The 12,558-nt window shown below is 37.1% G+C and overlaps 1 protein-coding gene across 3 annotated transcripts in view; it reads left to right on the top strand.

Annotated features, from left to right (window-relative positions):
* Positions 1–12,558, top strand: part of LOC108975309 (ER membrane protein complex subunit 2-like) — a 77,223-nt gene that overhangs the window by 30,998 nt on the left and 33,667 nt on the right. Inside the window, exon 4 of one of the 3 annotated variants that reach the window (XM_018943695.1) lies at positions 6,501–6,554. The exons of the other annotated variants lie outside the window; for them this stretch is intronic. Within the exon in view, the coding sequence (XP_018799240.1) occupies positions 6,501–6,539 (39 nt within the window). The 3' untranslated portion in view covers positions 6,540–6,554. Of the gene's footprint in view, positions 1–6,500; positions 6,555–12,558 lie in introns of those variants that run through there. 3 annotated transcript variants of the gene reach the window in all.

Genomic DNA, 12,558 nt, shown 5'->3' with positions numbered 1-12,558 from the left:
CGTCAGTTTACACAGCCTTATCAGTTCTTCGCCGCCATGTTTGAATAGCTCAGCCGGCAATCCATCGACCTCCACCGCTTTATTGTCTTCAGGCGGGTAATTGCTATTCGAACTTCTTCATGGTCGGGCAATGGAACGTCTGCTCCTTCGTTATCGATTGGGGAATCGGGTTCGMATTCTCCTGGCGTTGTGCGTTCACTGCCATTCAGTAGGCTGGAGAAGTGTTTCCTTCATAATTTAAGTATCCTCTGGGCATCGGTGACTAGATCACCTATGGGGGTTCTACAAGAGTATGCTCAGGTATTGACACYGCCGCCGCATTTTTTCGTAGAATTWTCGAGCACTACCCCTGTCGGACAGATTATCAAGCTCTCCGTACTAACGCATTTCGGCCTCTTTCTTTTTCTGTCTGGAAATGCGTCTCGTTTCCTTCTTCAACTCTCGGTATCTATCCCATCACGCACGTGTTGTGGTCGATCGTAACGTTGCGARGTAKACAGCCTGTTTTCTCTCCGCGGCGACACGGCACTCTTCGTCGTAMCAGCTGTTCTTTTGCACTTTCCAAAGCCAATGGTTTCGGTTGCAGCTGTGCGTAAGGAGTTTAAAATGCCGTCCCACAGTTCCCTTATACCGAGTTGTTGACGAGTGCTCTCAGAGAGCAGGAATGCAAGCCGAGTAGGAAATCGTTCGGCTGTCTGTTGTGATTGCAGATCGACGTCGAACCTTCCTTGTGTTTGATGGCGTGCGTTTTTTRCTGCACAGAGGCRGGTGCGAATCTTGGCTGCAACAAGATAGTGGTCCGAGTCGATGTTAGGACCTCGGAGCGCACGCACATCTAAATTACTGGAGACGTGTCTTCCGTCTATCATAACAAGATCGATGTGGTTGGTGGTTTTTCAATCCGGAGACAGCCAGGTAGCTTGATGAACCCTCTTATGCTTGAATTTAGTACTACAGATAATCATATTTCGGGCCGCGGCGAAGTCGATCAGCCTTAACCCATTTGAGGCTGAATTTACCGACCATAGTGCCAAAGATACCTTCTTTGTCCACCCTGGCGTTAAAGACGTCAAGCACGATTTTAACATCGTGGCGGGGGCAGCTCTCATACGTGCACTCCAAGCACTCATCGAAGAGATCGTTGGTCACATCGTCCTTCTCTTCCGCCAGGGCGGGGGCGCAAATCAGCGATATGTTGAAGAACCTCGCTTTGATGCGGATTGTGGCTAGACGTTCATTCACCGGAGTGAAGGATAGTACTCCGCGACGGAGTCTCTCTCCCACCACGAATCCCACACAAAACTTGTGCTCCTTTATATGGCCACTGTAGTAAATGCCACAAGGATCTACTCGTCTCTCTCGGACCGGACATTCCAGGTGCATGCCCTCAATTCGTAGTCCTTATTTCGTTTTCCATGGTCGTCATCAAAAGGGGATCTCTCGTCCGAGACTGTTGTTGCGTTTTCCTTGGGGGCGTTATTTACGTTGCGGGTCCAAAACTCAGCGCACAACCCTATGTAGGGGATATTTCGCCTACAAACGGATGTTCTTAGGCTACCCAGAGGATAATTGGTCAAAGATCGGAAGTCGTGAGCTGCTTGAGTCATATGTAAGAGAATCGTTTCTGACCACTCCCACGTAAATGGCGATAGGATGTATTGAGGTCTGTGCAATACATCACGTCKCTTCTTCCATTAGCCATTTTTGATCCGCCCGTGCATAATGAACTTTATGTACTTAAAGGTGTTATACCGGCTTTAATTCTGGCAAGTTTCAAGGGTATGAAATGTTCAGATATACCTGGACTTAGTCCTTCTTCACTTGTTTAATAAACAATTTTGCCGTCCTCTATTTTTTTAAATGCTGTATGAGTAAAAAATAGGAGTGTTTTCCTTTTGTGCTCTTATATATGATCTTGACCATCCTGCAGATATTCAATTTCACTCTTATACGTCTGTCAGCCCTTTCGAATATTTAGTTGTGTCTCGTTTTTAGACACTTTCGACTTGGTGACTTTTCGATCCAATTCGTTGCGATATCTTGATATACAGTGACGGATAAAACTCTACGTACGACCCCTTTTTCTTAAATTTAAATGTCCCAATACATTTGAAAAAAAGTAATGATGCAGGTTTGTTTTGAATCTTACAATTGTGTATAAAATAACAAAATAATATGTATCTCCAATACTAACTTTTAAAGTTATTCACAGAAAATTCAAAAAAGGCACTGGCAAAAGTGTACCTACGAATTTAAAAAAAAAATAAATAATATTAAAATTTAAAAATAAATAAAAAAATTTAATATTTTGTTGGGCCACCACCGGCATCGATGACCGCTTGCAACCGTCTAGGCATGGAAGTTACTAAATTTTCGAGCTCTTCCGGCGTTGTGTTCTGCCACTCCTCTTGCTGCTTCTCTTTTAGAGTTGGAGCACCACTAATAGCGTGCTTTCGGATCTTTCGCTCCAAAATTTCCTATACGTGTTCTATTACATTCAAGTCCGGGCTTTGTGGAGGTGAATACGGCTGTCGTGGAGTATAATACAGCAGCCAGTCCTTCACTACCTGCGACGTATGCTTAGGATAGGATCATTGTCCTGTTGGAAAATCCAGCTCGTTCGTAGGCATAACTTTTCCACGGATGGTTTCAAATTGTTTTAAAATATGGACTTGTATTGAAAACGATCCATAATGCCTTCAAGAAATACCAGATTTCCAACTCCTGAGGCTGCAACTGCTCCCGAAACCATAACATTGCCCCCGCCATGCTTCGCGGTTGGCATTAGGTGCTTGGGATCCACAGCAGTGTTCAACTTCCTCCAAACTTTGGCTTTCCCGTCGTATCCAAAGATGTTGTATTTGGACTCATCCGTAAATAGAACACGTTTCCAGAAGTCAATTTCCTCATTTATATGTTTTTTTTTGCTAACTCCAAGCGAAGTTTCCGGTTTTTCTCACCTATAAGGRGCTGCAGTTAAATCCTTTATTATTGAGGGCTCTTGTTACTGTGCGCGGATGAACAACAATTTGGGTTCTCTTAGCTATGTCCTGCGCCAATTTAGTGCCATGAACTTTAGGATTTCGGTTCACTTCTTTGCGAATGAATGAAACGTCTCTGCTTTTAAGCTTCTTCGGACGGCCAGTGCGCGGCTTACTCTCGATGGAATTTGATTTTTGTGAAGTTATTAAATATGGTCTGCACCATCGATTTGGTTAAACTTAATAATTTTGCTATTTCGCCAAATGATTTATTCTCATTTCTATATYTAATAACTAAATTTCGCACGTYCACCGAAATTTCTTTGCGTGGAACCATTTTCTCGGTCATACACTTTAAAATGCCAAAATGCAATAAATTCCGAGAATAGTACAAAGTACAGATATAAATAAAACAAACGGCAATTTCCCGTTATGCTTCAGCAGAGAAAAATTGTGAAAAGAGTGAAACTAATAAAACRTATGTATACTTTTGTCAATGCCTTTTTTCAGTTTTAAGTGAGTAACTTTAAAAATTAATATTGGAATATTATACTTTTTTTGTTATTTGTCAGACAATAATAAGATTTAAAACAACCCTGCATCATTGCTTTTCCTTCTCATCCTACAGAATTTGTTAAATTTAAGAAAAAGGAGTAGAGTTTTGTCTGCCACTGAACATGTTTCTATCAAGTGCTTAAAATCGAGTGGCCACAAACAATTGTTCAAATGAGCTGGAAGCGTATTTTATTATTTTAAGTTTAGCACTAGCAACTATTAAACAATAAATAAATAATTATCCCTTTCGAAAATACATCAATTGTTWTTGCACTCACATGTTTTGGAGGTAAAATAAATAACAATGGTGCTGTTGTAAAAATATGGGAACACTTGTTTGAGTAACTGTAGCAATGAGAATTTCTTCCGACCTTCCTCTGTTAAGATATCGAAAATGTCGATAAAACAATCGTCGATTCTGTGATGGTAAGAACTGTTTGGGTAATTGACGTCGAATTTGCGATAGTCAAGTCAGGATTGACAGTAAAGTTGTCGGAATTAATATTGGATCAACTAAGAGTTTCTCTCCTACAGCTTAACTCTTAATTAAATAAGCAATCGCTCATAAGTGACTTGTCCAGTAGCAGAGATATTGTGTTTAATTTGGGCAACCTTAGGAGATAGTGACTCGCCAGAAGCTCCAGCAAGTTGGTTGGGATGTATCCACTTTAATAATAGGTTGTCAAAAAAGTCTTGCGGCATTTTTATTGAATTTTCCATTGTTCATAAAATTTTTTTTGATGACTCATGTCCAGCTCTTGACCGATGCTACGGCTGCTACTATGCCTGTCTCTTTCGACCAATTCAGCAATTTTATCGCAATTTTCGAAGACAGGCCTTCCGGAGCGTGGCGCATCTTCGACCACCTATACAAAAAAACGAAAACGTTGAAAGCATCGTTGTGCGGTGGAAATGGAAACTGTATCGGGTCCATAAACTGCACAAATTTTATTGGCGGCTTGAGATGCATTTTTGCCTTTATCGTAGTAGTACTGTAAAATATATTTCGTATTTTCTCTTTATTTTGCTCCATGTTTGCGACGCTATAACTCACGAACGACTTAAAAGAAACGACAATCAATCAAACACGTGTTTGGGCTGAAATGAGCTTTCCAAAAAGGTATAGCATGACCCGATGCGACGAATAAAACTAGAACTACGCGCTCTCAGCGCCAACTAGCAAAAATACCGCAAGTCTTTTTGAACAACCTAATATATGGACATGGTTTGAGGTAATTACTAGCTATTCTTGTCTAAGTCGAATGATTTTGCTGGTGAAAATTTTTCCTCAAGACAGTTGACAAGACGACGTTTCTATTTAAGTAAAATTACCTTCAAAATGTCTACAGATCGAACAAAATGTTTTCTTTTTTACCTAAATCTGATAGTTATAACTACACTAAACAAAACCTTCATTTCAATGCAAAAATATGAAGTATTTTTTACTAGACCATATAATATAGGCTTTAGACTCACTTAGTTTCATTTTTATTACCAGTTTGAAGCATTTTTCTGCGCCGACTCGCGTGATTCATAGTTCATTTGTATGTTGGCCTAGTATTGTGTTTATTACMATGAATGCAATACAACAATATTTAGAATACCCACTGTTAACATTTTGAAGAAAACTTTACGACGGAAATTCCCAAATCCATCAGGATTTATTAAATACAAGCTTTTAATATTGGTAGTCGAAAWAGTTTTTTCGTATTTCTAATCAAACTTCAACTTTTTTTTTTATATTTGTAATAAACTTTAATGAACCAAATGTATGTGTATCATTTTGGTTGACAATTTTTTGACATTTTTCGGCTAAAAATATTATTCCACCAATTTTCGTCGACAAGTAATTTTCCCAAGCTTCTCTTGAAGACAACTTTACTCCATTAAGAAAGTTCTGCATTGACCGAAATAAATGATAGTCCGATAGTGCAAGATCAGGGCCATATGGTGGATGCATCAACACTTCGCAGCCAAGCTCTCACACTTTTTGCCGAGTCATCAAAGATGTGTGTGCTCTAGCGTTGTCCTGATGGAAGACGAAGCACTTTCTGTTGATCAGTTCTCGCCGTTTTTTTTTCGATTGGTTGCTTCAATCTCATCAGYTGTTGACAGTAAAATATGGAGTCAATCGGTAGAACAGGCTGGAGCAGCTCATAGTGGATGGTTTTTTTCCAATCTCACCAAACACTTAGCATAACCTTTCGAAGCGTCATTTGTTAAGCTTTACCACATTGAACCATGATCTTCTTCGCGCATTATTGTCGTATTCGCTTCAGAAATGATTCGATTTCATTTCGTTTCAGAAAAGAATCGCAGATGTTAATTCGGTCCATTAAATTTTTCACAGACAATTCATGTGGTGCCCAAACATAGAGCTTCCAAAACGGAAGCGAGCGAACCATTGTTGAGCTACAATAACTGATACAGCATCGTAAACTACAAAAATTTCGAATTTCTGAATAACTGTATATTTTTAGAACTGCAGATATACGACTGCATTGACATCTACTGTTAAAATACGAAGACTTCTACTACCCAATATACATAAGCCAAATTTAAGACGGCAATTTCCTAACCTATCAGGAAGTAGTAAATACCTGTATTTTTACGCCTATTTTCACACCGTCGGTAGAAGAGTAAAGTTTGGGTGACATAGCTTTGTTATTTTGGAAGTTATATAGTGACGTATTCTACTATACACACAGTATTTTGCTTAATGCTCAAATGCTCTGAGTGCGGCTATCGCAAAACAACACTCAACAACATTTCAACACAACGAATTTAGATAGCTAGAGCAAAACTGCTTTATTGGCAGTTTTTGGTTCATATCTCAACAGAAAATTTAGTTTCTTCCCTGCGGATAATAAAACGAAAARTCAGTCTTAAGTGACCTCCCAATTAATAAAGAAGCACTCAAATTTTTGAAAACAATTTTAAGTTTTTATTTTTTTWTTTTTATAGCATAGGGCCATAATACGTAAGTGGCGCAGTCGGTCGTGATAACTTCAAGGTTATCAGAAACAAAAACTGTTCGACAATAGTGCGACACCGTATAACGCAAAGTCTATTACGGCATAGATAAAAGCTGAATAAAAATCAGGAAGACGCTACAGAATTCGGGAAATCACGTAAATCCAAAAGGTTACCTCAATAAAACCACGAAAGTGCTGTAGTGTAACTAAATTAAGAATAAAACGACTAAAATTAAGACATCGACAATTAAGAATTTCAAAGCAAATAAAATTAAGAAATCCACAATTAAAAATTTGAACAAAGTAAAACAAATTAAGAATAAAACAAATTGAATTAATAAATCAACAATCAAGAATTTCGAAGTGAATAAAATAAGAAATCAACAATKAAAAATTTTAACAAAGTAAAACAAATTAAGAATAAAACAAATAAAATTAAAAAATCAACAATTAAAAATTTCAACGAATTGAAATAAATTAAGAAACAACATATAACAACAACAAATAAAACAAAATGCCAGACCCTGAAGCAGCACCGACGGCTCTCTCAGACAGCAACATGAGCCAGGACGCATACCAGATTGCTAATGTTGAGAAGTTCGAAGGAGATCCAAACACGTACACCTTTATTAACCGAATCGACTACATATTATGACTTTATGTTACCGGAGGCGCATGCCAACAGCAGATCCTGTTCGGACGTATYGCGCGCTGTCAGTGGAAATGTAATGCGCTGCATTGGAGTTAATGACATGAGAATTTGGGCAGACCTCAGACGACAGCTAATACTCAACTACAAGCCCCAGACCTCAAACCACATCCTCCTGGAGGAATTTCGCAGGACCCCATACAAAGGCAATGTACTAGTATTTTTGAGGAAGCAGAGATCCGCAGGCAAATACTAACCAGTAAGCTTGAATTAGAACAACATTTTGAAGAAAAACATTATACTTTAGATTAATTAAATCAAGCATAAAATCTCTAATAGATAAGTTGCCCCCGTACATTTATTTAAAAATCAGCAATCATAACATACCAGATTTGCGAACATTTATAAATCTCTTACAGGAAAAAGGCATTTATGAACAGCCTAATTAATCATATAMAAATTTTCAGGAACAAAACTTTTCCAAAACCAGATACCGAGCAAGCAGAAAATTTTTGGCTACCAGCTCCGGAAGCCCCCAATATATAATAATACAGTATAAAGACACAAACTTTAAGTTCCTTATTGACACCGGTTCCACGATCAACATGATATCGCAGAACATATTCAATCTACCAGTTCAGAATACAACATGTCTGATTCACACCAGCAAGGGACCACTTATCTTAAATAAGAGCATAACTGTACCATTAAAGTTTTTGTTCCCAACCCCGGAGGAATTTTTATTGCACACTTTTTCTGAGAATTACGATCTTTTGCTGGGAAGAAAGTTGTTTGCACGGGCAGAGACCRTGATAAATTATCATAAGCAAAAGGTGACTTTTTACAATAACAAATATCCATTGATAAACCACACTACAATACCGAAACAAAACCACTTCCAACACACACCTGACAATATACTAAAAAATCAGGACAATAATATACCAACTCCAAATATCTTAGGTCATAATGCACAATTCACACAACCGAGCCCATTCAGACTTGAACATCTTAATTTCGAGGAAAAACAAAAACTGTGCTCTCTTTTGMAGAGGTACCATCATATACAATATCATGAAGGCGATAAGTTGATGTTTACCAATCAAACCCAACATACTATCAATACCAAACAAAATTTACTCATTTCATACAGTAATCGTCAAGCCTATGAGCAAAAGGTTGAGAGTCAGGTAAAGAACATGTTGAATCAAGGAATAATATGATCAAGTAACTCGCCCTATAGTAGCCCCATCTGGGTAGTCCCAAAGAAACAAAACGAATCAGGCAAACAAAAATATAGAATTGTAATAAACTATCGAAAATTAAACGAAAAAACAGTTAGTGACAGACATCCAATCCCAAACATGGACGAAATCTTGGGAAAGTTCTGAAGATGCAATTATTTCACCACTATTGATTTGGCCAAGGGTTTCCACCAAATTCAGATGGACCCGGAATCTATTTCAAAAATGGCCTTTTCCACTAAACACGGCCGTTACGAGTACTTGCGTATGCCATTTGGACTTAAAAATGTGCCATCAACCTTTCAACGTTGCATGAAAGATATTTTACGCCCACTTTTAAATACACACTGTCTCCTATACTTAGACGACATAATAGTATTTTCAGCACTCGACAACCTCGACGAACACTTGAGGTCACTCGAGTTGGTTTTTGAAAAACTAGCCGAAGCTAACTTGAAGCTATAACTCGACAAATGTGAGTTTTTAAAACAAGAAACCAAATTTTTAGGACACATTCTGACACCATACGGCATAAAACCTAACACTGAGTAAAGTGAAGCCATACAAAACTACCCAATTCCCACTAAACCAAAGGAAATAAAAGCTTTCCTGAGACTTACAGGGTATTACCGTAAATTCATTCCGAATTTTGCAGACATATCCAAACCCATGACTAGGTGTTTGAATAAAGACACAAAGCTCGACATTTCCAAGCCGGAATATGTGTCTGCGTTTAAAAAATTAAAATGTCTAATTTCAGAGGATCCTATCCTTAAGGTATTTTTCGAATAAATTCATTCTAACCACAGACGCTAGTAATCTGCTTTGGGAGCAGCGCTCTCATAAGACGGACATCCAATCAGCTACATTAGTCGAACTCTTAATGAACATGAAATCAACTTTAGCACAATTGAAAAAGAACTGTTGGCAATTGTATAAGGCACTTTGAAAAATCTCGTGATAACCGGCCTCTAAGCTGGTTATACCGCATGAAAGAGCCAAATTCAAAGCTAACCCGATGGAGGGTCAAACTGTCCGAGTACGATTTTGACATCAAGTAGAGTAAAATTGGAGGAGAAATATTTTAGTGCATAGACCCAGCACAGTGCAGAAGAAGACAACGGTCTTTTTATAACAGAAAAACCAATTAACGTGTTCAACAGACAAGTATTATTTTCTAAAGGCTCACCAAACATCAAAACTACAAAATATTTCAAATCAAAAAAAAAAAAAAAAAAAAAAAAAAAAAAAAAAAAAAAAAAAAAAAAAAAAAAAAAAAAAAAAAAAAAAAAAAAAAACACATAACTCAAATCTTTTATGCCACTATGACCGAAGAAAAAGCTAAATTTGATCAACTATTTTTGTGGCAAGAGTAGCGCATTGTATATCGAAAGCGACGCAGATTTCGAAATCATTCAAACCGCACACAGGGAGATCATAAACAAGAATTATAAAAAATTCTTMGCAGCCTGATTCTGTTGAAAAACGTACCTACTTACGCAGAATTCAAGGAACTGGTCCTGACTATTCATGAAAAACTTCTACACTCCGGAAATCAGAAAACAACTAAACTTTTCGGTGAAACTTACTATTTCCCTAACAACCAATAACTTATCCAAAACATTATACATGAATGCCACACTTTGGCAAAAACAGAACACCGGAACACAAACATGCCAATAAAAGCTACACCTAAACCAGAACATTGCCGCGATAAATTCATGATAGATATTTATTCATCCAAAGGCAAACATTATTTGGGCTGCATGGACAATTATTCGAAGTTCGCTACATTGGAACAGATGAGGACGAAACATATGCATATTTAACCAACTGGACAAGCCTAGACTATTGAAAGTAGACAGAGACGGCGCATTCAGCAGCCTGGCACTTAAACGATGGCCTGAGAGTGAGGGGGTTGATTTAAAGCTCAATACGACAAAAACAGGGATACAGCCAAGTTGAGCAAAATGGAAACAATTCTTTACCTATACAATCACAAAACCAAACATGACACCACTGGACGAACCCCTGGCATACATATTTCTTTACGCTGGACACCCAATACTTGACACTCAGGAAAACAAAGAAAATAAGATAAACAAAATTAACATTGACAGACAAGAATATGAAGTTGACACCAGATACAGAAAGGGCCCCCTAAAGAAAGGCAAATTAGAAAATCCATTTAAACCAAACAAAAATGTAGAACAAACAGACGCTGATCATTACAAGATCACTAATAGAAACAGAGTTACTCATTATTACAAAACACAATTTAAAAACGTAAGAAAATTAATCAGATCCCAACTATACAGGTACTTGGTGAACAGTAGCATATCTGCTCATTTTCACTGGCACAGGCCACACACAAAAAATCCAAATAAATGACCGTACCACCGGCTAGGGATATCTCCTTTTTTCGGACAAATCAATCCAGACACCATCATCCTTTGAACACCATTGCTTAACCATCAATTTGACAAAAATAAACCAGGTAACAGATTACTTAGAAGAGAAGCTGCGTGGCGGTTACCATGCACCACAAATAAAATTTGTATACAATAAACTAAGAAGAGAGTTGAACGGGATAACCCTACACCACAAGAGCAGGGAGAAACGTGGACTTTTGAGATACCTTTTTGGAACTGTTGACGATAACGATCGCTCAGAGATACAAAAAAAATTAGAGGCAAGGACGCACGACTCGGTGAGGGTACACGAATTAAACGACGCTATACAACTAATAAAAACTGGAATGCAAAACATGGAAAACACTATAAACACTCAGAACAAAATTAACGCCTTTTTATACTAACTAATGCAATTTTTGGAATAGGTAGAAGACATAGAAATGGAAATGCAACTCTCTAGACTAGGACTGTTTAACCAGAAACAATTGAATTATGACAAACTAGAAAACGTTGACAGCCAAAATATTTTAAGCATTAAAACATCCACTTGGATAAATTACAATATAACCTACTAACTATTTACTAACAAACACACTTAAAATAATCCGCTACATAGACCCCAATGGCTATCAGCTAGAATATACACACACACAATCCTATTTTGAAAGAATGAATAAAGTCTATAATAATGAAAACAAAGAAATAAACAACGAATGCGTCACCGATATTATCAAACGTTTAAGTCCAATTTGTAACTTCAAGCCAGTAAACAAAAGAGATATAATAAAATACATAGAGCCTAATATAATCATTACTTGGAATTTAGCCAAAACCAGTCTCAAACAAAACTGAAAATTCAAACAATAATACAGAAATAGAAGGAAACAAAATTATAAGGGTGACGCAGTGCAAAATAGAAATTAATAACATAATCCTATCTGAAAACCTTTTAAGTCCAGAAATAGACTTAACCCCTTTATACACCGATAAACATAACAAAAATCAAAACTGTACAACAACGATATTGTCGAACTCATTTCACAAACCCACACTACACTTTATATACTAATAATTATTATAACCACCGCACTTATTTTATTATTTTTATTCTCAAAATATGTTACTCAAAATYCATTTATAAAGCTATATGCAAAATTAAGAAAACAAAATCAGAATATGCCGCACGAAATTGAATTAGAAGAGGCACCATTGCCCACATTGTACCCATCTATCCCAGCCCAAGTATAGGCTTCTCTTTAAGGGAAGGGCAGTGACGTATTCTGCCATACACACAGTATTTTGCTTAGTGCTCAAATATGGCAAAACAACACTCACAACAACATCTCAACAGAAAGAATTTTGATAGCTTTGGCAAAACTGCCAATAAAGTTTTTGTTTCAAATCTCAACAGAAAATTTACTTTCTTTCCTGTCTTAACCCTTTCGCTACAAGTTTTTACTCAGTTGCAAAAAAAATCCAATTTTTTGAGTGTTTACTATAGTTGGCCTTAACAACAACAATCAATGCTCGATTTGAAAAAAAAATTATTACAAATGTGTTTTTTGGACTGTATCCATATGGATACATACTTCGCTTATGGTAAAGAAAAATGCTTATTATATATTCAGAAGTAAAAAATGCTAGTGTGTTTTTTGTACGTTTTTATTTATTAAATCGGAAGTTATAAAACTTAAAATTCATTTATTACAATAAAATCAAATACTGAGAAAGCTTACATAC

The sequence above is a fragment of the Bactrocera latifrons genome, unplaced genomic scaffold (genome assembly GCF_001853355.1).
Source record: "Bactrocera latifrons isolate USDA-ARS-PBARC rearing strain unplaced genomic scaffold, ASM185335v1 scaffold_634, whole genome shotgun sequence".
NCBI classification, from domain to species: domain Eukaryota; kingdom Metazoa; phylum Arthropoda; class Insecta; order Diptera; family Tephritidae; genus Bactrocera; species Bactrocera latifrons.
This window is presented reverse-complemented; position numbering and strand designations above follow the sequence as displayed.